Below are 21155 nucleotides of genomic sequence, written 5' to 3' on the forward strand. Positions count from 1 at the left end.
GGAAACACCCATAGCTGAAGGGACTGAGGAGCCCTCTGCTCTCCCCCGCCTCCGGCTCCACCGCGTGTCCCGGCGGGGGACTGGGGTGGGGCAGGGGCACCCCCGGGGGCAGTCCCGGATTCGAGTCCCGCTCCGGGCGGCTCACCTGCCTGGACAGTACGGCGGCAGACTTTGGCTCCAGCCCCTATAAAAGGTAACGGAGGCGTGAGTCAGAGCCGCCTCCTCCTCCCCGCCCGCTCTCACTTACGTGCGGCCGGCGGGCGGGCGGGCAGGCACGGAGCCGCCGTCCCGCACCCGCGCACTTGCCGGAGATGAACCGCGCCGCGCTGCGGGTCTCGCTCCTGCTCCCGCTCCTGCTCCTGCCCGCCCTGGGCCGTGCCGGCTCCGACCAGGAACACGGCGGCGAAGAGACCCCGCATTCCCCAGGGAAAGGTGAGCGGGGGTCCCTCGGTGCGCGGGGCTCCACGAGGAGTGGGGAACCCCGCTGCTGCCTTTGGGGTCCCCGTGCAGGGGAAGCCTCTGAGCTTAGTTTGGGATGGCCTGTGCCTCAGCACCCTGATGCGTGCAGCACCCCAACACTGAGTTTGGGGTCTCTGGTACATGGGGTGCCCTGATGTACAGGGTTCCCTCCCTTGCTGGGCTGGGGGTCCTTGATGAGTGGAGCGTCCCAGTGCAAGGGGTGCTGGATTTGGTATGTCTGGTGCTTTGTGGAGAGGTATCCCCAATGCCAGGAGTTCTCCCCAGTGCCAGGGAGTTCTCCCCTTGCTTGCTTTTTTGGGTGGAGGGGCTGCTGTACCTCCTGCTGCACCCGTGTTAGGGCTCCAGGTGCGCCCCAGGATGAGGTGCCCCTGTGGAGTTGCATACCCCCAGCATCGCCCAGCTGCGGGCGCTGCACCCCCCAGCACGTCCCTGCCTTTGTCCTGCTCCCGCCAACTCCCGTGCGGCTCGACTGGCCCGACCCCTGCCCAGGGGCTGGGCCCTCGCTTTGTCCGCAGCCCTTTTCCCTCGCTAAGTCCCTCTCGCATCAGACTGAGGCGCTCAGAGTTTCCTGAGATGGGGCTGCAAAGGTTGTGCACCCAGCAATCCCTGCTTGCTCCCGGGGACAGCCCGGGGGTTCCAGCCCTGCACCCGGCGTGGTGAACGGCCGCCGGTCCCCTTCGCCCTGCGGAATGTCGGCTGGGCTGCCCTGCGCCCACCTTGTCCCCCCGCGGCCCACTGAGCACGGGGTCTGGCCTTGCTGCAGAGTTGGAGGGGGGCTGGCCATGGGGGACGGGGACGTGACAGAAGGCAGGGCTGCAGGGCTGTGTGCCCCTCCTCCTCCCTGTGAGATGTCTTGCCGGTGTTGTGGGGGCTTTCAGAGTTACAGGTTCAGGGGAAAAGTCCTGGGTCTTTGGTGGTGGTCCTTTTCCTGATTGGAGGCTAGGGCACTGCCAGCGCTCTGCAGGGATTTTGGGCCAGTGCTGCGGATTTGCTCTTCTGGGGCTGAGTCCTGCACAGGGGACGTTGTTGTCCCTGATCTTGTTTCTTGTCCCCGCTTTGCCCACAGGTTTGTTTCCTGGGCTCAGCCTCATAGCGTGTCCTTGGTTTTGCCTCTGGTAAGGAGTTGTCCTGACCTGTGCCAGGACAGCTGCCCTGTGGTAAGGACCAGGAACTGTTTTGTGCCAGGAGCTGCTTTTGTTATTCCAGTGAATCACTTTTCTTACCAGAGCCGCTCTAGCCACTCTTGCCCGGCTGAGCACTGGACAGAGATGGGGATGCAGACGGTTCTTGCCACAGAGATTAAGTAAGCCAGGCCACAGGGTGGGATGGTGTCGGGCGTTCAGCATACCGGTGTGCTGCGCTGGCCAAGGGGCTGGACACCGCGTGAGGCTTGGGATGGGTGGGTGGAAGCACTGGGATGGAGAAGGGGAAAGGAGGTGGCCAGGAGGTCAGTAGGGAACAGGCAAGTTAGCCGTGCTATGCCAGTGTTAAGAGGCTGAAATTCTGGATGGAATCCCGTGAGAAGCAGGTCATGGCTGGAACCCTCCAAGGCTCCTGCCAGGTGCCAGGACCTGCATGTCTCAGCACCTCTGCCGGATGGTGAGCTGGTTCCCTCTTCCTCGAGGCTAGCGCATGATGTAGGGCTGGTGGCTTCCCAGCCCATGGACTCAGCACGTGCTCAGGGATTTGCCACGGGGTTGTTCCCTGAGAAGACTCTGGCTTGCCCAGAGACCTGAATCCCATGCTAAGTGTGTATTTGGGAAACAGTATCTCCCTTTCCCTGCTCCCTCTCCCTCTTATTCAGATGTGTCTTGCTCTTAGTGTCCTCTTCTTACTCATTCCCCAATGTCCTCTTTCTCCAAGTGAACCTATTTTTCTTGCTTAATACTTCTTATTCATCTCTCTCCCCAGCTCCAAGCACTGATCTGTCCTCTGGGATTTCCCCATTTTTGTCCCTTTTTTTGGGATGGCCCTTTCTCCACAGCACTCTGGTTGTTTCCTGTTTCCCCCAGCACTTGCTGGGGCAGCTGGGTTTGGAAGGAGCAGGAACATGCCCTGGGGTAAAGCCTGTCCTATGCCTTCCTCCACCCAAACCCTTGCCCCTCCTGGGGGGAGCTGGCACACACTTGGGCTCCACAGCCCAAGCAGTTCTCTGCCAGGAGAACAAAGAACAATCCCTGCAGCAACCTGTGCTGCCAGTGGCAGATTAAAGGCTGATCCCAAAGGCTTGCAGTAGGTCAGAGTTTATAAACACAAAGGGGCTTTAATGCAGCCAGGCTTGGGAGGGATCGGTGCCCCCATGGGCAGCACAAGGGGTGGTATCCTGGGCTGAAAGCACATGGGTGCTGCTGCACGGGGTGGGTCTGGATGGAGAAACCAGGGAGAAGATGGGGCTGGGATGGCACAGCCCTCTCACAGGGACACTTCCTGTGGGGTTTGACAGAAGGATGCCCAGGTTATGCACCCCCCTGCACAGACCCTGTGCCTGTGCCATGCTTGCCACAGCCTGGAGAGCTGGCTTTGGGCAGCGTTGGCACAGTGGCACAGTCCAGGTTCCGCAATCAGGTCACTGCTTTCAAGCGACATGGTGTTTGTGTGTGCTTTGTAGGCTGGGACCTGGCTGTTGTGGCTGGTCCCCGCTTTGGGACCTGCGCTCTGCATCTCTACATGTCCTGGTACCTCCTGGCCTACTGACCCTTGGGAATAACACTCCACTTCCCCTCTCTTCTGGGCCATGAGCTCTACTGATCCCTTTGTACCTGCTGGCTACAGCAAGGTGGTCCTGGTCTGGCATCTGTGAGCTGAGCTCATCCCATGGGACTTAGAGCCAGGTGTGGCTCAGGATTGGGTCCCCGTGGGAAGAGGAGGCTCTGGCAGGATGCCAGCACTCCCTGTGGCTGAGCACATGGCACAGTGTGCCCAGCTGATAAGAGAGCAGGATGGAAGAGTTAGAAGTGAGCTCGCTGTCCCGTGTGCCACATACGAGCCATTGAGCTTCTAGAGTTCAAGGCGAGCAGACAGCATGAGTGGCTGAGCTGCTGTCAGGCAGCATCCACGCTGTGAACAGCACGTGTTTCAGTGCTATCAGGTGCTCTGCAGCAGCCTCAGACTGCATAGACCCTAAAACATGAAAAAGTCAGGATGGGAGGTGCAGATCCATAGGGCAAACCCCCGGTCTCCTTCCTTATCCTTTGGCTCTGCTCTCAGACGTCCTGGTCTGTGCAAATGATCCTGAGCCCTTCGGGTGCACAGTCCATCCCTGCATGCCCTTGGTGAGGTCTCCTGGGTGCAGCTTGCTGCATCAGTGCCTTTCCTATGTGGAATTCACAGCAGCCAGTGGTTGAGCTGGCTCCTGACGCTGCCAAAAGCTGCTCCTACCCTCCCTCCCGGACTGCAGGACATGCGGAGCAGCACGCTGGTAATGGCAGCGTCTGCCTGAACTCGGCGGGAAAGTGTTGTTGGATGGTGTTGGATGTCAAGGAGGGAACGGAGCTGGCACTTGCAGCAAAGCCTGTATCCCAGAATGGGAGGGCTGAGTGGGAGCAAGGAACAGCAGGAGAAAGCACAAAGGGAGGGTGTGAAGGGGGGAAACTCGTGGGAAACTTGGCTGGATCGCAGGCCGCTGGGGAAAGGCAGATGGCAGGCGGCACTCAGGTGAACCGGCGGGCCCTGTGCGGCTGAGAACGGAGGCGTTTTTGCCTGCAAGGGCAGGCAGATCCTGTCAGCACCCTACTGTGTTCTCCTGCTGGAACCCCTGCAAGGAGCTCTCTTATCTCCCGCTGTGCGCATCTCATCACCAGGGCTGTATTGCCCCATGTTTTTGGGAGAGCTTTGCAGTCTCTGCCAGGCTAGCGGGTGCTCAGAGGAAAGGCAGGCATGCAAAGAGCTGCAGCACCCGCTGCCGAGGTGCAGCCACGTCTTTTGTGGTGAGCGGCAGCAGGAGGGAGACCTGGCATCACACAGCTTTTCGAAGGAGAAGACGTGCTCCGGCGGGAGGTGTGGGAGGCAGACTGAATTATGCAAATCGACACTTGGGCAGGGCAGTGGGTTAATGTTCACAGTAAAGGGATGCAAGATTCCCCCAGGTGGAAGGGATGGGAGTAGCTGGTGCAGGGCTCCTGCGAGCAGTGCCGGGGGCTGATGCAGGGAGCCTGGGCCAGCGCCCGGCTGGGCTCGCCTCGGGCTCTCCTGCAGCGCTCGGTGCGTGTGCCAGGGACCCCAAGCCTCCACCGCTGAGCTTGAGAGATGCCTGCTTGGGGGGCTGGCCCGGCTGTGCCACCCCTGCACCCAGATCCACGGGATGGGAAAACACACCCAAGGGGGCTTCAGTGGGTGGATAAGAGCTCATGGATCCTTTTGGTTTTGATGCTGAGACATCCCTGGGGAAGTCTGTTGTGTTGGGGTGGGTTGAACTGGCGCCTGGGTGCAGCTACAGCCTTTGGGGTGTCCAAAGCTGCCGAGCTGAGCTGGCAGGGGGCTGTGAGGAGGGCCCAGAGCCCCCTTGGCTGGGAACAGGCGTGTGCTGGGAGATGTGGGAACCTGAGGTAATTGGCGCAGCGCTTACACAGCAGGGCAGGTGTCAGCACGGGGCTATTGCTCAATCTGTGATATGATGTTTGAGCTGCTTTCTGTCCAGGCAGAGTCCCTGGAGGTGAGCAAAAAGTGGGGCGTCGGGGCAGGCTGTGCCAGTAGAGGCATGTGCAGTGAACTATGTGCTAGCCTTGGGGTGCTGTGCCTTACCTGTGCCAGGACTGCCCCAGTGTGAGTGTTTCTTTGTGCAGAGAGTGCCAGGAGGGGCAGGAGAGCGGGAGCAGTGTGAGAGCAGATATATGGTGTTTCCAGAGGAGGGTCCATATTCTCTGGATTTTGTGCAAAGTCGGTGTCTGGGTAGCAGGTATCCTTTGTGTGAGCAAGGTGGGTAGAATAAATGAATCTCAGCTTGCTGTAGCACAGCTGGGTGCATCCCTGGGCAGTGCCATGCAAGCCAACTTGGAGAGAGCACTGCAGGCTGTCCTGTGGCACACGGGTTCTGCTGTGCACAGCAGAGGTTGCCCAGTCCTCTGCTTGCTGCTCCTTCTTCCTATGCCTTTGGGAATACCAAAGAGATTCCTAAGCATTGCTCCTGAGCGTCAGAAATGTGACAGAAGTGAGTCACCAGTCACACAGGACGGAGCCCCAAGATCTGTTCCCATCTCTGCAACACGCAGTGCCCCTAAACACCCTCCAGCCCAGCCTGGCTGTGCTCATCCACCCTCCTGAGCAGCAGATGCACCAAGGCTCCCAGCAGTGCCCATGCCTGCATCCTCGCTGAGTGCAGGGCAGGATCCCGCTGGGTTTAGGGCCTTGCATGGGACATCTGGGCCTGGGAAAGCTTGCCTCCTCGTTTCTCACCCCTGAGCTGGAATCCACTCCTATTAATAGCAACAGCGTGTCGATAGCTCTTGTCAGCAGCAGGGATGGGGGCTGGAGCAGCTTCTGCTGAGACCCTCCTGCATCCTGCCCAGGCTGGCAGACCCCCACCAAATGGCCCCACCAAGGAACAGAGATGATATTTGGGGTCAACTGTACCTCTTAAATGCTCCTCCATGTCATTGTTGCTCTATGAATGTCCCCCTTTGCCCCAAACCTGTCCCATCCTGGCACTCTGCTCCTGCACTCACGGACTGGGAAGTGCCAACAGCCTGTCTGCAGTGAGAAGCTTGCAGGTAAGGATAAATCAGAAGAGGAGCCCATGAATTACCTGTTGTGCCAGCCAGAGCAGACACTTTATCCTTTTGGGCCGTGTTTTCCTGCTTGGGGCAAATTTGAGCCCCACATCCCTTTGCCCGGAGCTGATTGTTTAGAAGGGCTGGTGATAGTTAAGGTGTTTGGTCAGGGGCATCTGAGAAGAGGTTCTGGCGCACTTCTAAGGCCAGCTCCAGTGGTGTGCCAAGAATCCAGGCATAGCTGGCAGCCCTGGAGGAGAGTGACAGTGCGAGGGCCAGCCTTTTAAGTACTGGGTACTCTCAGGACATTTTCAGGGGGGCTTTTTCCCCTCTAGATCTGCACAGTAGATCTAGAGATCTCCTGTGGGAAGCTCAGGTCACATCACCCTGCTGTGGTCACAGTGTGACCCATGGGTGACACAAGAAATGCAGAGCTCCTGGCATGGGATCCCTCATCCTCCCTCCTGCTTTTCCAAAGGAAAGGGTTTTGCATGGTAGGACCTTATGAAGCTCTGTGTGGGAATTTAGGTGGTCATATGAACTAGAACTGGGAACAAGAGCTGAGCATTTGGCCTGGCACATATTCCTGTGAAAGTCCGTCCCCAGAGCAGAGGCACTCACTGATGTAAAGAGGTTTTGATGCTCAATTTCTTCCTCTGCTGTCAGTCCCAGGGCAGCCTTCCCAGGTGGGAGGAGGGTGCCTGCATGGTGCAATGCAAAGCTCCTCATGGAGTGTGAGAGCTGCACTTGTGAAGTGCCTTGTCTTTGGGCACTGGGAGGTTTTGGCTGCTCTGGAGCAGCTGCTGGTACAGCTGCTCAGTAATGCAAGCCCTATCTCTGATTTTTCTTTATTAAGGACAAAGACAAAATGTCAGCCCTGGGGTTTTCCCTCTGACTGACATCTGCAAGGGACCTACATGTGCTCCAAGGAGGCAATACCCTCTGGGAATACGCCCTTGGCTGGGACAGAGGGAGAAGTGGGAAAGCAAAGGCGGGGAGGGGGATGGAAGGCAGTGGGAACCCAGAGACCTGCTGCCTGGCAGAGGTGTGTTTGCTGACAACCTTTCCCTTCCATTCATGTGGTTCTTTCTTTTCTTTTTTTTTCAAGGCCACAGCCACTGGAGCTATGAAGGTAAATGCAGTTACTTCTGCTTTTTTCCTACTACCCAGCAGATCCTGGAACTGAGCCAGCTATGGTTAATTATTACAAGGCTTCCGTGCACACTCCACGACTCACCCTTCCCTCCTGCCTGACCCTGACACAGTGCCCGTGCTCAGGCATGGATGGGCTGAAGAGCCAGAGGTTGATCTGATTTCACCAGGAAGCAGCAGCTCCAATGAGGGCTTTCCCAGCCCCTTGGGTGTGGGGGGATGACCCCAGGGAAGGGCTCCTCCCTGAATGAGAGCTCCCCTGACCCTGTGCCAAGCAGGGGAAAAGGCTGCTCTCCCTAGGCTGGACTTGCAGCCCATGCTGGGACTTTGACCAGCCCAGGGATTAGCTTGTCTTCACCTCTGCCCTCTGTCACCCTCCCTCCCCATCCTGCCTGGCCCTGCCCTCCCACCAAGGCCTGGGGGGCTTCTCTGCAGCACCCATGATGGGCATCACCACAGTCCTGTGACAGATACACCTTTTGCTACTCACTGCACCATCACTCTGTGGTTTGGCTCAGCTGCTAGCACCCAGCTCCATATTTACAGGGGTCCTGTGAGGGGACAAGCCTGGGTTTGCACTGACTGGCCCATGCTAGAAGCAGCCCTCTGCAGTGCAAAGGGAGGTTTCTGAGGCAACAACCATGCTTATCCCAGCTGTGTACTGGGAAGAGGTGGCCATTTCAGCAGCCAGCCCAGCCATGTCAGCTGGCCCTTTGCCACAGAGCCCAGGAGTGCTGTGGTACCTTGCTCAAGCAGCTCTGGGGTGATACCTGCAGAGGCCAGGCTGTGCAAGGCAGCCAGGGTGTGATGAGCTGCAGGGCAGCAGCTCCTCGGCTTGCCAAGTCCACTTGTAAATGATCTTCATGCACTCTTCCTAAACACCCCAAAAATAGACTTTCCTGGCAGCTTACCATGCTCTGAGACTTTTCCTGATACAGCTGCACTCAGTCACATGTTGGAATAAAGCTGCTCCCAAGCTAACTTCGTGGAAGCTAAACTTACGTGCATGGTTACTTCCCTGGCCAGTGCAAGTCCTGTTCCCTGACACCCCCAAATGCTCTTTCTAGAAGTCTCCTCACCCTGGAGGAGTGAGTCCCTGACAGTCCCTCCCTTCCTTCTCACACCAGACCTGAAGCACTGGAGCACAGACTACTTGGACTGCGGGGGCACCAAGCAGTCACCCATCAATGTTGACACAGCTCAGGCCATCTTCAGCCCTGACCTGCGGCCGATCCAGCTCTCTGGCTACAGCCTGCCTGCCAACAAGCTGCTCAAGCTGAAGAACAATGGGCACACAGGTGGGGGCAGAGGCAACTGCAGGGGCTGGAGCACAAAGAGAGGGTGCTCAGACTCTCCCAGCAGGACTGGGCTTCCCTGATGCCCTTCCCCTGGGCTCTGGGACTTGCTGGCTGCAATCCTGTTGCTTTCCAGGCCAAAAGGGAAGCAACAGGCTGTCGAAATTTTACATGTCCATTTGTTTTCCTGGACAAGGTGAGAACCTTAAGGTGTCTAGAGCCTTTGGGAGCTGGTTCCAGAAATATGTTAACTCCAAACTTTCTCTAAAAATGTGTCCCTGATATTTCTGATGTGCATTTTCAGCCAGTGGTTCCCTCTCTGCATTACACTTTCAGAGGACTCATGAGTCTCTGGATGTGGCTTAGACTTTAAGCTACTTACACCTGTCTTTTAGGGCACAACATTGACCACCTTATTTTGTCTGCACTTAAGGATTCTATCTCAAATCTTAAGAAGTTTTCATAGCTTTTTGTTTTCCCTTCTCCAATACTAGGATGGTTTTTGTAAACAACTTTTTGGACATGACTTACATTATTTTAGTATCAGCCTTGGTATTCCAGATATGGAGGAAAACCACATCTTTCCATAGCTGAGGATGGTTGGACCCGGTTGTTTCCAGCTTTTTCTTGGAGGAAGCAGAAAATTTTGTGCACGCTGATGTCTGCCAGTCCCTGAGCTAAGAAAGGGTTATGGAGAAAGGGCCTTAAGTACTTGCTGATGGCGTGATAAGGCACCTCCTTGCCCTGGTAGCCAACGAGATGGAGCTGACCTGTGTATACAGCAAACTTGACAGGTCAGGCTTGCTGTGTATGGTCAGATCAGCTGCGTGCTGCATGCACAGAGCTCTGTATCGCGGCCTCCTGCCCTAACGTGCCTGCGGAGTTAAACTAGTTGAGCTCAGTAGTTGCTATTTTAGACACCCTGGCATCTGGTGTTGCTTGGTGTTTAGAAAAGCAGTGAGAGCATTTTCATTGGGGAGAGGGGAAGTACTCTCTCACAAGGCTTTTAAGATGCCTTTTTTATTGTGGCAACCACTGGTCTGCTCCCTGAAAAGCCATAAATAAATAAAAAGTTGCAAGCCTGGTAAGATATTTGTACAGTTACTCATTTTGGTAACAAAGTGTATATGTTATATAAGCTTTTTTGAGGGCCTGAAAATGACTCAGGTAGTCAGGAGAAAGAAAACAATGGTTTACCTATACAAAAGAAGTGTAAAAGCAGATAAATTCATAGGGAGGGAACAGTTTCTCACTTCCTGTATTTGAGTTTTCTATCTCTGAACCCAGTGGCAAGGAACTTGAGATGGCAAATGACTCATCACAGCCCTGTTACGTGGTTAATCCCAAATCTGTGCCCTGTTAGTGATGTTATGAAGGGACACCCCATTTAAAAAAGGAAAAAGGAAAAGACCTTACATTAAAAATTAGGAAAAGGCGCTTAAAAGGATAGGGCAGCCTTTCTCAGGGTCGAGGGATGCTCCTGATATTTGTGGAGTTACCACACGTCCAGGTAACTCAGTTTTAGATTTGCCGCATTGCTGCATAAGTCCAAAATAGCTGGAAAAACCACACTAAAATAAGGAAAAATAAACTATGAATTCATGGTATCCAATGAGGCAAAAATTTTAGCTCTAAGTACTTTCAAAATATTTAATGCTTCTGTGTCACTAGCTCCATTGCTGTCATATGCTTGCAGGCTGCTTTATTTGAGAGGTCCCAGCTTGCCAAGAGTTGCAGCTCTCTGTCTCTTTGCCCTGCTCTCATAGATATTCACCACTCTGCCAGTATCTTTCTCTATGAATTTTGTTCACGGTCTCTTTATATTATTCTCACTTACTGAATAAATTGTTGGATAACATTTGGCTTGGATCCGGCCCCAGGAGTCTTTGTGGAGGGGCTCTTCACTTTCCAGCATTTTCGTAGCAGCTCTTTTTGAAGCTGACATATTTACTGTACTATCCTACAACCTTAAGTCAGAAGTTGAACCCTGCCACATTGGCAGGCTTGCCACAGCCTCATGACAGATGGAAAGCAAGGTTTTCTGTTATGACCAGTTTCTAGAAGCCCAGAGCGACTGTTTCCCTTGAGACACCTCCTTTGCGTACTGTGTAATGGACTGGGCTTTGTGTTGTATTACTGACCTCTTCCTTCTGCTGCTGCAGTTGTCCTTGACCTGCCCGACTCCCTGGCCCTCACTGGGGGCTATGCCCAGCAGTACCGAGCTGCACAGCTGCACCTGCACTGGGGCTCCCCGACAGGACCCGGCTCGGAGCACACCGTCAATGGGCGGCGCTTTGCTGCCGAGGTAAGCAGCCCTCATGGTGCTGGAGGCACCTTTTCCCTCATGGTGCCGGGCACAGAAGGCACTGGAATGCTGTCATACTCCTCGGCCATGGCTCTGGCTGTCACTGGATGTGGGCTGTAACTCCTGGCCAGGATCCTGGGCAGCTCTGCAGCAGTGGAGTTCAGTGTAGCAGGCCACACTTTGGTGCTGAGCCAGACTCGAGCAGAAGCCTGGTCCTGGGCTGATGGAGCAGGAGCTGTAGCAGTCTCCAGGCTGTGGAAGCCAGCTTTTCTGAAGGCTGTGAGCCTGCTTTGGGAGCTACAGGGACTGTTTACTCTGTACACACTGTCCTCTTGCTCTGCCAGCTCCCATCTGGTTTTATCCCTCCTTCGCTAGCCGCTGACCTCAAACTGAGCCTGGCTCTGCAGCCCCTGTTATGCAGGACAGAGTGTCAATTTGTTGTTTCTGAGCAGGGTAGTTCCTGTAGGCAGAGCTTCTTGCTGGCTGCTTTGCACCAGCAGATTTTGTTGGACCCACCAGCATTTTCCCTTCCCTGCAGTGGTACTCATCACACCTGCATATGTCTCACAGCCCTTGTGTCAGCAGGCTGTAGCCCTGCGGGAGTGAGCATCTCCCAGTGGCATCCATCGAGCACTGGGATTGCATTTTTCCCTTCCAGATCCATGTGGTCCACTACAATACCAAGTATGACAGCTTTACAGAGGCAATGGTTCACCCAGATGGCCTCGCTGTACTGGGAGCCTTTCTGGAGGTGAGTTTCATGGATCAGAGAGGGAGGATGGGACTGGAATGGGCAGATTTGGACACAGTTTTGGGGACTGACAGAGGTGCAAATGCATTTAGAAGAAGGAGAGAGAAAGGGCAGATCAGCCCTGATAAGAATGAAGGGGACACTGGGATAGGGTGCCTCTCTCAAGGAGCAGTATCTCCCTGCTGCCATCACTGTCTTGTCTCCCTTTGTCCCGTGGCCTTGCTGTTACCTTGGGGTCTCTGTGTTGCAGGTTGGGCATGGGGAGAACCAATACTATCATGAAATACTTAAGCATCTGGATGAAATCCAAGAAGTAGGTAAGGCCCTGTCTCACCTCATACTCTGTGTCGGGGCTGCAGCCCAGCAGAGAAACCAGCTGCTCAGCAGAGCAAAGCTGCAGCACATGCAGCGCCACACTGCCCATGATCTTCATGCTGTTGTCCTCCAAGGGGTTTGTACCAGTCTCATTCCCATTATGTTTCCTCTCCCAGGACAAGAAACTTTGGTGCCCGGATTCAACATTGCAGGTCTGCTGCCTGCCAACCTGAAACTCTACTTCCACTACAATGGCTCTCTGACCACCCCTCCCTGCTACCAGACAGTCAAGTGGACAATCTTCAACCAGACCATGCTGCTCTCTCATCACCAGGTCTGTCAGAGCGATGAGCTCCACACTGGGTCTTTCCCAGACTCTCCCCGTAAGCTGGTGCAGGTGCCCTGTGCTCTGCAGCTCATCTGCTCCCAAAAGTGGGATGCTATTCCCACAAATATTACATGCTATTCTGGTCACACTGTTCTCCTTCCAGATGTCACTGCTGGTTTCGACCCTGAGAAGCCCTGATGATGAGCTCCTGCAGAACAACTACCGGCCAGTGCAGAACCTGCACGGGCGACGGGTGCTGGCGAGTTTCCAGAGCCCCCCTTCAGTGAAACACACTCCTGGTAAGGAGTGACTGAGTGTGCTCAGGCTGCTCCCAGCAGCAGGGATGCAGTGATGAGGACAGCAGCAGGAGCCAGTGCTTTGTGTATCTTACAGAAACACGGGTTAGACCTGCCTGGCAAGTGACATGTGGCAGTATTGGTCTTAGAGTCCTGCTCTCTCCCATTTCTGCACTTCCTTCACCCTGCCTGGGGACGACTGGTTTATAGAAACTTATTCTATCCTCAGTCTTGCAGATGTAACAGTAGCAGGACTAGGGGATGCATGGTCAAGTGCAAAGAGGCAGGTCCTAGCACTCCGACTAGCTACTTCAATCCCAAATGTAATAGATAAATTCAGTAGGGGCTGTCAGAGGTACAAGCTTGCAGTGAACACCCCTCCCCCAAATCCAGCAGGATGGGCAGTGCTGAAGACCTCTCTTGAAGGCTGTGTTCTGCCAGCAAGGCCTCACAGCCATCCTGGCCAGGCACACAGTCCCCTGCCTGAGGGGTCCCTGAATGCCCACCCTCTATTTCTCCTTGAAGGCCTTTCTTGCATTGGTGATTTCCAGGCATGAGTAGAAATCACTATTAATCACCATGTGTGACTATTGCTCTGCATCACTGAATTTTTGCCCATTGCTGCTCCCTCAGGTCACTGGGGGTTTTCTGTTCAACATCCTGCTCCTTTTCTGTTCTGATGGCATTTCCTACACCCTCTGTGAAGGTGACTAATAGGAACAGCACAGGGTTGGTTCCAGGCCTCTGGGCAATGCCTCAATAACCACACAATGTGGTGCAAGGCACTTCCCTCACCGTTCCACCTGCAGCCTGCTCGCTAAAGGCTCCAGGCTTTTAATCACTGAGGTCTTCAGCCTGGCTAGCAGTTTCCCATGTGGCACTGCATCAAATGCTTCACTGAAACTGGGAGAGATAAAATCTACCACATTTTCTTTGTCTAGAATATCACTTATCAAAGAAGGATATCGGGTTAGGCTGGCATGCTCTATCTTTGGTAAACCTCTTAGATACTTTATCATATTTTCCATTTACCTCCAAGCCTTTCTTTTACTACTTGCAGAAGCCGTTCCAAAGCCTCCCAACACTGGGGCAAGGGGGGAGTTGCCCAGCTCTACTTCTTTTTTTTCTCATTTTTTGCTATTTCTATACAAAAATCCCCACTGTAACAAAGCCACAAAGGTCTTGTTCCAGAAGCACCAGGAGGATATCCCAGTACTCTTGGATGAGGTTACTGATCCCCTGCCTTGTGTGCACAGGATTGTTGGGGGCTTCTCCCCACGTCAGTGCTACCTGCTTTAGCCCTTGGGGCTGCTGAGCACTGAGATGGAGTGCTGTGGGGTCACATCTTGTTTTGCTTGCAGCTGCACCTTCTGTGACATTGTTTCTTGATTTTTTTGCCAGTCACCCCCAGCTCGGGATAACCACTCCTGTCCCCAGCTGCTGGGAGGAGGTGGCAGCTTTCCTGCAGCAGCCATGTAGCTGGATAGAGCCCATAGATAGTGCCACTCTGTGCACCATACCCGAGCCATGCACAGATGATAATGCAGCTCTTTAAAAGCCTTGCTTTCATGCTGGGCAAACATTTGTCCAGCACAGCTCCCTCCCAGCATGTAGGGCCACCAAGCCATCCCCATGCCAGGTGCCCTACCTGCAATGCATAGCTGCCTCCTCCGTGGGAGCTGCTGACAATCTCACTGCAGTCCTGGGGTGCTGCAGTGCTCAGCACCCTGCCTGCTTCCTTGGCTGTAGCAACAACAGTGGGGGGAGTTTCTGGCTGGGCTCAGTGAGGCTCAGGTGTGGGCTGTGGTTTAAGGACCCTTTTTCCTCCCCTTTTCTCTTGCTTCTGGCAGGGTGTCAGGGCTGGGCTTCCTGCAGCAAGATGCTGTGAGCTGCTGGGGATGTGGCAGGCAGCTCTCCCCTGCTCATGGGAGTCTTGTAGGCATCCCTACTTTGGAAGTGGAGCCCAAAGGCCTGCAGGCCTGACACTTCCCTCCCCAAATACTTTAAAGGCAACCCCCTGACTGTGTTGTCTCTCTTTACAGGTAGTGATGATTCAGCAATAGCAGGTACGTGAGGGGCTGGCACAAAGCAGGGGAAGGACGGCAGGAGGTGTACCTGCCTGGGAATTGGGGTCTTGTGCAAGCCACGTGCTGAGCTGGGGGCGGACAGCCATAGTGGGTTTGTAGGGCTGCTCTGGTATCCACGCTGCTGGTTCTCATCCTCTGGCCTTTGTCTCCTTTTCAGAAGGACACTCCAGTTCATTTCATGCAGGTAAGCATGCTCAGCCAAGGCTGGTCCTTTGTGTCCCCTCTGCCCCTGGCCTACCAGCCTGCTCCTTGCCTCCTCTTACTCAGCCACTCCCAGTGTAACATGCCTGTGCTTGGCTTGCAGGAGATGTGCTGGCTGTGCTCTTCGGGGTGCTCTTCGCTGTCACAGCACTGGCCTTCCTGCTGTACATCTATAAGCACCGCAGCCACAACGCACGGTGAGCAATGGCGAGACACAGGAGGACATTGCTTGGGGGCAGGATAGGTCCAGGGCCCTCACAAGAGGGTCTAATGGTGGTTTCAGGCAACAAGACCTCCTGCCTCGTCTAATCTGCCCCACTCTTTCCTTCCCCTCCAGGCTGGACTCGCCGACCAAATCCAAGGTCATCTACACAGCAGCCAGCACTGAGAACACTGCGTAAACTCCACACCTCTGTGGCAGTCCCAGCCCCACTGGCTCAGACTGTCACCCCACCTCCCCTCACTCCCACCCCAGGTCAAGACAGACCAGTGCTCCAGCACGCCTTGGCTGCATGGGCTGCCCACATGGACTGTTTGTCTTGGGGGCAGCATTTGGCCCCAACAGATATTTTTGTTATAAAAAAGGTAAAAACTACTAAAAAAAATAAAATAAAATAAAATAAAAAGGTAAAATCCTTCCATGGTACCAGCTGTCTCTGCTGCCTCTGTGGGAAGCCATGGGGCAGGAAAGAGCACCCTGGGTCAGCTGGAACCACAGTGGAGAGGGGTGGGCAGGGACCCCTTCCCAACTGGCGAAGACAGCATCAGCCTCTGTGCACCAGGCAGAGCTCCAGAGTAAGCAGCACAAGGCTTCTTCTACAGCCCAGCCCTGCCCTCCGACACTCTGGGACTTCTTCCTCCTCTTATTTGTGCAAAGCATTGGAAAAACATAGCTGTGGCTTGGTAAGGCTGAAGAAAGGCAGAGATGAAGGTGGCAGAGCCACCGCTTGCTTGCTGGACAGCCCCCACCCAGCTCACCTCTGGTTTTATCACAGCTAGATTAGCCAGGACAACCCTAGATCCGCAGCTACCTCCCACCTTTCATGATGGCTCCTATGGAGCTGGAGCCAAGTCCCAGGGAGCTTTATGGCTATGACAAAACCGAAATAAACTGGCCCTGTCTAGGAGAGGAGAGGAACCTGCTGATCTCCAGCCCCCAGTGGCCTCCACCCCAAAGATGTAAAATTAGAGCTCATCCAGTGTTAAGATGGACAGAGCAGGAGCAAGACCTGCAGGCAAATGGGGTCTGCAACTGCCAGACCATCCCCCTCCAGTCACACCAGCACAAGCCGTTGTTACCACTGCTTGTACCCTCCCCACAACGGCAGCGCTGCTGGCCACACAGAACCCCACTTGTCTTTGTCTGTGGTACTTAATTTTATTGGTATAAAAGCCCACTGTGGATAAAACTGCCTTTTCAGCCTGATGGCAGTTTCTCCCTCCCAGCCCTGTGGCACAGAACCAGGGCTGGTACCCGCCTGAAAATCCCCAAGAACAGGAGAGGGCAATGATCCATTGGAATGGTCCCTTGAACCCCCTCCCAAATCTGTGCCGGCAACAGCTGTGGCATTGCATCTCCTCCCAAGCCCTCCACCACCCTCCATGCCCACTGGGTCCTTTGGATACTGTCTTTTCCCCTCTCCTCCTCCCATCCTGCATGGTGTCAGTACCCACAGGTCCCCCAGCACCATCCTGCTGCACCAGGATTCCAGTTCAGCCCTGACAGGACTGTGGCTCCTGGGGCAGCAGGACTGGGCAGAGAGGTGGAGAAAGGAGCACTACAGCAGCCAGCCACGACCCAGGGCATGGCAGCACTTTGCAAAGCCCCTTCCTCCACCCTGCAGCGAGGAGCAATGCGGGCCCCCTGCCCTGGCATGGGGGGCAGCACATCTGTGGCAGCGGGGGGAGAAGCGATGGGTTTCTTTGGGCTCAAGCCTCCAGCAGTCACAGGCAGGCTAACTGGGGCTGAGCTCACAGCAGGGCCAGCAAAGTTAGGTCCCCCAAAACTGAGGTGTTTCATGGGGACTCCCAAAGGGGCGTTGGAGTGAGCCAGTCTCAGCCACACCAGTCGGCTGGCTGCCACAGCTGGACCCCAGTGCCTGCCCCACCAGGGCTGGCCAGGGTCCCCCAGTCCAGGAGAAAAGATATTGCAAAGAAGGTGATGGCCGATCCTGCCGCCAGGATAGGAGGGGAGGGGAGGGGTGGCTGGGGACTGGAACATCCTGCAGGGCCTCAGGATCCTGGCTGGGGGCTGGCTCCGCTCCGTAAACCTGCAGGAACCAAGAAGAAAAACAGTGAGTTTTCACCAAACTCTAAGCCACTTCCCCCAGGAGAGGCAACAACCTGACCACGGCCTCAAAAACAACCTGCTCCTCTACTCCGGGAGACAAGGGGATGACGCCCTTGCTCAAGACATTGGGACAACCTCTCACCATCCCAGTACTACTCCTGGTACCCCACGAGACCCAAAGTATCCCCCACCCCCTCCCTGGAGCAGCACTTACAGAGCAGGAAGCGCCGCAGGTTCTGCGCGGATCCCCCCGAGAGTAGGTAAGCCCAGGCAGCGGCAGCAGCCATCAGCAGGTAGGAGGGCACCAGGCTGCCCACGTACAGGGGGTTGCAAAATGACTGCAGAGAGAGGCACGAGAAGAGAAGGGTGAGCAGGCAGGAGAGGACAGGGACAGGATGAGTGGCAGTGTCATCACCTCAGCGAATGGAGTGGGACAGGTGGCACCAACCCCAGGATTTGGTTTGTGAAGGGCCAGCTCTTTTGCTAGTGCCAAAGGCTATTTCCTCCCAGCACAGGGACCAGTACACTGAATAAAGGTCCCCAGCACAGAGCACCGCTCACAGTTACTCACCAACCCCGAAACAGTGAGATGCATGATAACGACTGCTGCGATCTCCCACCAGCGCCGGTGCTCGCAGCCATGAAAGAAGAGGATTCCCCAGAAGGTGTGAAGGAAAATCAGCACCATGGTCATAAAAGCTGCAGGAAGAAGCAGAGGTGTCACCAAGCAATCACCCACTTGACCCAGCCTGCAGACTTGGGGAAGGGATAGAGATTAATCAGTAAAGGGAGGATAGAGCTGCTTGGCTGGACTGGAGGGTGCTGGGTCAGACTCCACGTGTGGGAGACTTGGAAAGAAGAGCAGGGAGGGTCACAGGGAACAGCAAGAAGGGTTTGTCACAGAGATATGTGACAGGGGACTATAAGGGTCTCAGGTAAGCAAGGGTGTAGCATGGACAAGACAATGTAAGAGGGAAAACTCCAGCACCTTATTTGCTGCCTCTGAGGTAGGGCAGAGATGTGAGCAAAGGGTGCTAGTTACTCACCTGAGGTCAGGAAATACAGCTGTGAATCCCCATGGATGCCCACAGTGCCAGGCCCTAACGCATCCGCCAGGAGATTGATCATGGAGAAGGCGCCGCTCATGAGACCAAAGCCCACGCCAGCCACTGCCAGGACAGGGACACTGTTAAACTCTGAACCTGCCAAGGGTCACCCCACGCACCTCCGAGCGAGCTTTGGTGTGAGAAATCTCCCTTTGCTCCCAGCACCATCCTCAGCCCTGCCCAGCCTCGCCGCCTGCCCCACGGTCAGGGTGCTCTACTCTGCACAGCACTCACCATATGCCATTTGCTGAATGGAAATGGGGGAGCAGCCGTCCTCACTGAGGGCCACCAACCCCTCAATGGCCTTCCTGTGGAGTGAGAGCACATTGGAGCCCAGCACAGCCATGCCACCTCCCGAGGCATGGTGCAGTGTTCACTCTGCACCATGCCACCTTCCTGGCAACCTCCCCCTCTCCGAGCAACAGCCACCACGGAGATTGTCCGTGTGACTGTACCACCAGACACACCAGGCATGTGAAAATCACGTGAGGCCACATAGAAAGATTTTCCACAGAGGAATGTGGGTGCCAGCCAGCCTGGCAGAGCAGGGCTGGTGTGAGCAGGACGTTGGGTGTAAGGCAAGCAGCACCCCCGCATGGAAAGCAGCCCCACTGCAGGCGTGGGAGGCTGTACCTGATCTCTGCACTTAAAGAAGATGTTGACTAAAAACAGAGGAGGTGCAGGAAGAGCTCGAAGAATTAGAAAAATTCAACGGGGAGAGAAACTGAGAGACTGGAGAGGTTGGCACATAATTTGTGCCAACTAGAGGTGTGACAGGTGAGGAGGATGCCAGGCAAGTCCTCGGCCGAGGGAGGAGAGCAGTGCTTGGGACCGGAGATCCGCAAGGTAAAGGAAACGCAGTGGTTTTATGTCAGAGGCTGCTTCGTGGAGCTCTGCTACCCTCTGTCTGCCTGCCTCGGGCAGTGCCCTGCCGCAGGGAGCCTGCCGACACGGTTCCCCCGCTGCATTCTCCCCGGAAGACCGGGGACTATGAAGGACACCTCCCTGTCTGTGCCTGCCTCCCCAGCCCAGTGTCCGTCCATCCACAGGACAGGGTGCAGCACGTGCTCCCCTGGCAGCAAAAACCCGTGCGCTCCAAGACAATGGTATCAGAAAGGCTGGAAGCTGCCCAGGCTGCTCTGAGACTGCTCTGAGACTGTGACCTGGGCTGCTCAATCCTCCAGATTTAGATCCTCCAGACCTTAAGGCTGCTCTGCCCCACCACCTAGAGACCCACTAAGGTCACCACACCGAAAGAGGTGCCACCCACACGCTCAGGGTAAGCACTGAGGCAGCTTCCTGCCACACTTGACACTCCCCCCAGTCCAGCAGCTCACAGGCAAAACCTGGCACACCACAGCTGGGAAGACCATCCACCAGCGCTGGCACAGTGCAGGAGATGCCATTACCTGAGGAGCTTGTAGTAAAGGAAGCGGAAGGCCTCCTGCAGCAGCACAGAGAACATCACCCCAAAAATCAGGAGCCCCTTCTGCAGCCGCTCATCTTGGGGGTCGCTGGCTTTCACTGCGATAAACCAGATGAGGGATGAGAGCAGCAGTGACACCAGCCAGAAGAAAGCCCTGTAAGAGACAGAGCTTGCTGGCACCGGTGCTGTGCCAGAGCCCTTGCTGTGCTGGCACTGGCAGCTGTGCTCCAGCCTTGCCCACTCTCCAACCAGCACCAGTGCCACTCTGGTACCAGTGCTGGGCAGGTGGTGCCTGGATGGGTCTCACTGCTGTGCTGTGCCTGCACAACTGCCCCACTGGTCACCAGAACTGGCACCAGTGTCCCTGCTGTGACCACAGCAGTACCAGCACCTGTGCCAGGCTCATATCCATGCCAGTACCAGTTCCAGTACCACATCCTTCTGGTCCCACAGTGGTACTGGTACCAGTTTCCCAGCTGCACACATGCACCAGTACCATTACCAACCCTTCACTGGTACTGTATGAGTTCTCATGTCCACGATGTGCTATGACAGCAAGACAAACAATATTGGCGCTCCTGTCATGCAAGCAACAGCACCAGTGTGAGCACTGGTGACTCCAGTGAGCCCATACCAGCACCAGCACAGACACTGGTGACTCCAGTGAGCCCATACCAGCACCAGCACAGACACTGGTGACTCCAGTGAGCCCATACCAGCACCAGCACGGGTACTGGTGTGCCTGCTGCAGCCACCACGGTGCCTCAGCCAGCAGCAGTCACATGCCCATCACACCCTGATGCCGCCACCACCACCCTGTCACACCCATACTGGTACCAGCACTGCTGTCACGCCCATACCGGACCAGCACCGTCACTGGTTCGAGCTCCCCGCTCCCCACCACAGTGCTCGTGTGAGGCACCGGGACCAGCAGCCCATTGCAGCCGAACCGGACCAGCACCAGCAGCACAATCAGTGCCCCCGCCGCGATCGTTCCGGTAGCAGCACCGGAGCTGGTCCCAGCGCCCAGCGCCAGCGCTCCCGGAGCCGATGGCGGCACCGCAGCACGGCAGCAGCGGAGCCCCCATCGCTGACTGACCCGGCGATGAGGATGATGATGCGGAGCGGGTCGCGGGCGATGGTGAAGATGAAGAGGCCGAAGGCGGGCCCGAAGGCGATGAAGGTGCACCCGAAGAAGACGGCGAGCGTCATTTCGGCGGGAGCGGGGACACGGGACCGGGGTCGGACCCGGAGCTCGGACCGGACGGGCCCCGCGGCCCCTTCCCCCTCCGCCGCCCTTCCGGGGCCGATGACGTCACACGTGCGCGCGCCGCCGCCGCCGGAAGCAGCGTCCCGGGGCGGGCCCAGGCCCTCAGTCACGGGAGGGATGGGTGCCGGGAGGGGCCCGGGCAGGGCGG

At 55.9% G+C, this 21155-nt stretch overlaps 2 protein-coding genes across 2 annotated transcripts; one reads left to right on the forward strand and one right to left on the reverse strand.

The window, feature by feature from the left end:
- The first annotated feature begins 235 nt into the window (after positions 1-235).
- LOC121355503 (carbonic anhydrase 9-like) lies at positions 236-15507 on the forward strand. The gene is made up of 12 exons (XM_041470983.1): positions 236-432; positions 7294-7317; positions 8465-8635; positions 10795-10937; positions 11596-11688; positions 11939-12005; positions 12180-12337; positions 12495-12630; positions 14670-14693; positions 14872-14898; positions 15019-15112; positions 15253-15507. Exons 1-12 carry the CDS (start codon positions 312-314, stop codon positions 15314-15316), a joined length of 1122 nt encoding a protein of 373 aa, XP_041326917.1. The 5' UTR covers positions 236-311; the 3' UTR covers positions 15317-15507.
- Positions 15508-16274: 767 nt separating this feature from the next.
- LOC121355520 (gamma-secretase subunit Aph-1b-like) lies at positions 16275-21045 on the reverse strand. The gene is made up of 7 exons (XM_041471002.1): positions 20837-21045; positions 19721-19891; positions 18546-18619; positions 18252-18374; positions 17777-17904; positions 17420-17543; positions 16275-17185 (listed from the first exon to the last, which is right to left on the reverse strand). Exons 1-7 carry the CDS (start codon positions 20947-20949, stop codon positions 17148-17150), a joined length of 771 nt encoding a protein of 256 aa, XP_041326936.1. The 5' UTR covers positions 20950-21045; the 3' UTR covers positions 16275-17147.
- Between the last annotated feature and the right edge of the window lie 110 nt (positions 21046-21155).

Source organism: Pyrgilauda ruficollis, unplaced genomic scaffold, assembly GCF_017590135.1.
Source record: "Pyrgilauda ruficollis isolate IOZ18807 unplaced genomic scaffold, ASM1759013v1 scaffold251, whole genome shotgun sequence".
In the NCBI taxonomy this organism is placed as follows: Eukaryota; Metazoa; Chordata; class Aves; order Passeriformes; family Passeridae; genus Pyrgilauda; species Pyrgilauda ruficollis.

Coding starts and splice junctions, on each gene's coding strand:
- LOC121355503 (XM_041470983.1), top strand. CDS start 312: ATGAACCGCGCCGCGCTGCGGGTCTCGCTCCTGCTCCCGCTCCTGCTC. Junction 11,689..11,938: donor TACTGGGAGCCTTTCTGGAG/GTGAGTTTCATG, acceptor TCTGTGTTGCAG/GTTGGGCATGGGGAGAACCA. Junction 12,006..12,179: donor GGATGAAATCCAAGAAGTAG/GTAAGGCCCTGT, acceptor TTCCTCTCCCAG/GACAAGAAACTTTGGTGCCC.
- LOC121355520 (XM_041471002.1), bottom strand. CDS start 20,949: ATGACGCTCGCCGTCTTCTTCGGGTGCACCTTCATCGCCTTCGGGCCC. Junction 18,375..18,545: donor CATTCAGCAAATGGCATATG/GTGAGTGCTGTG, acceptor CTGTCCTGGCAG/TGGCTGGCGTGGGCTTTGGT. Junction 17,905..18,251: donor GCTGTATTTCCTGACCTCAG/GTGAGTAACTAG, acceptor TTCTTCCTGCAG/CTTTTATGACCATGGTGCTG.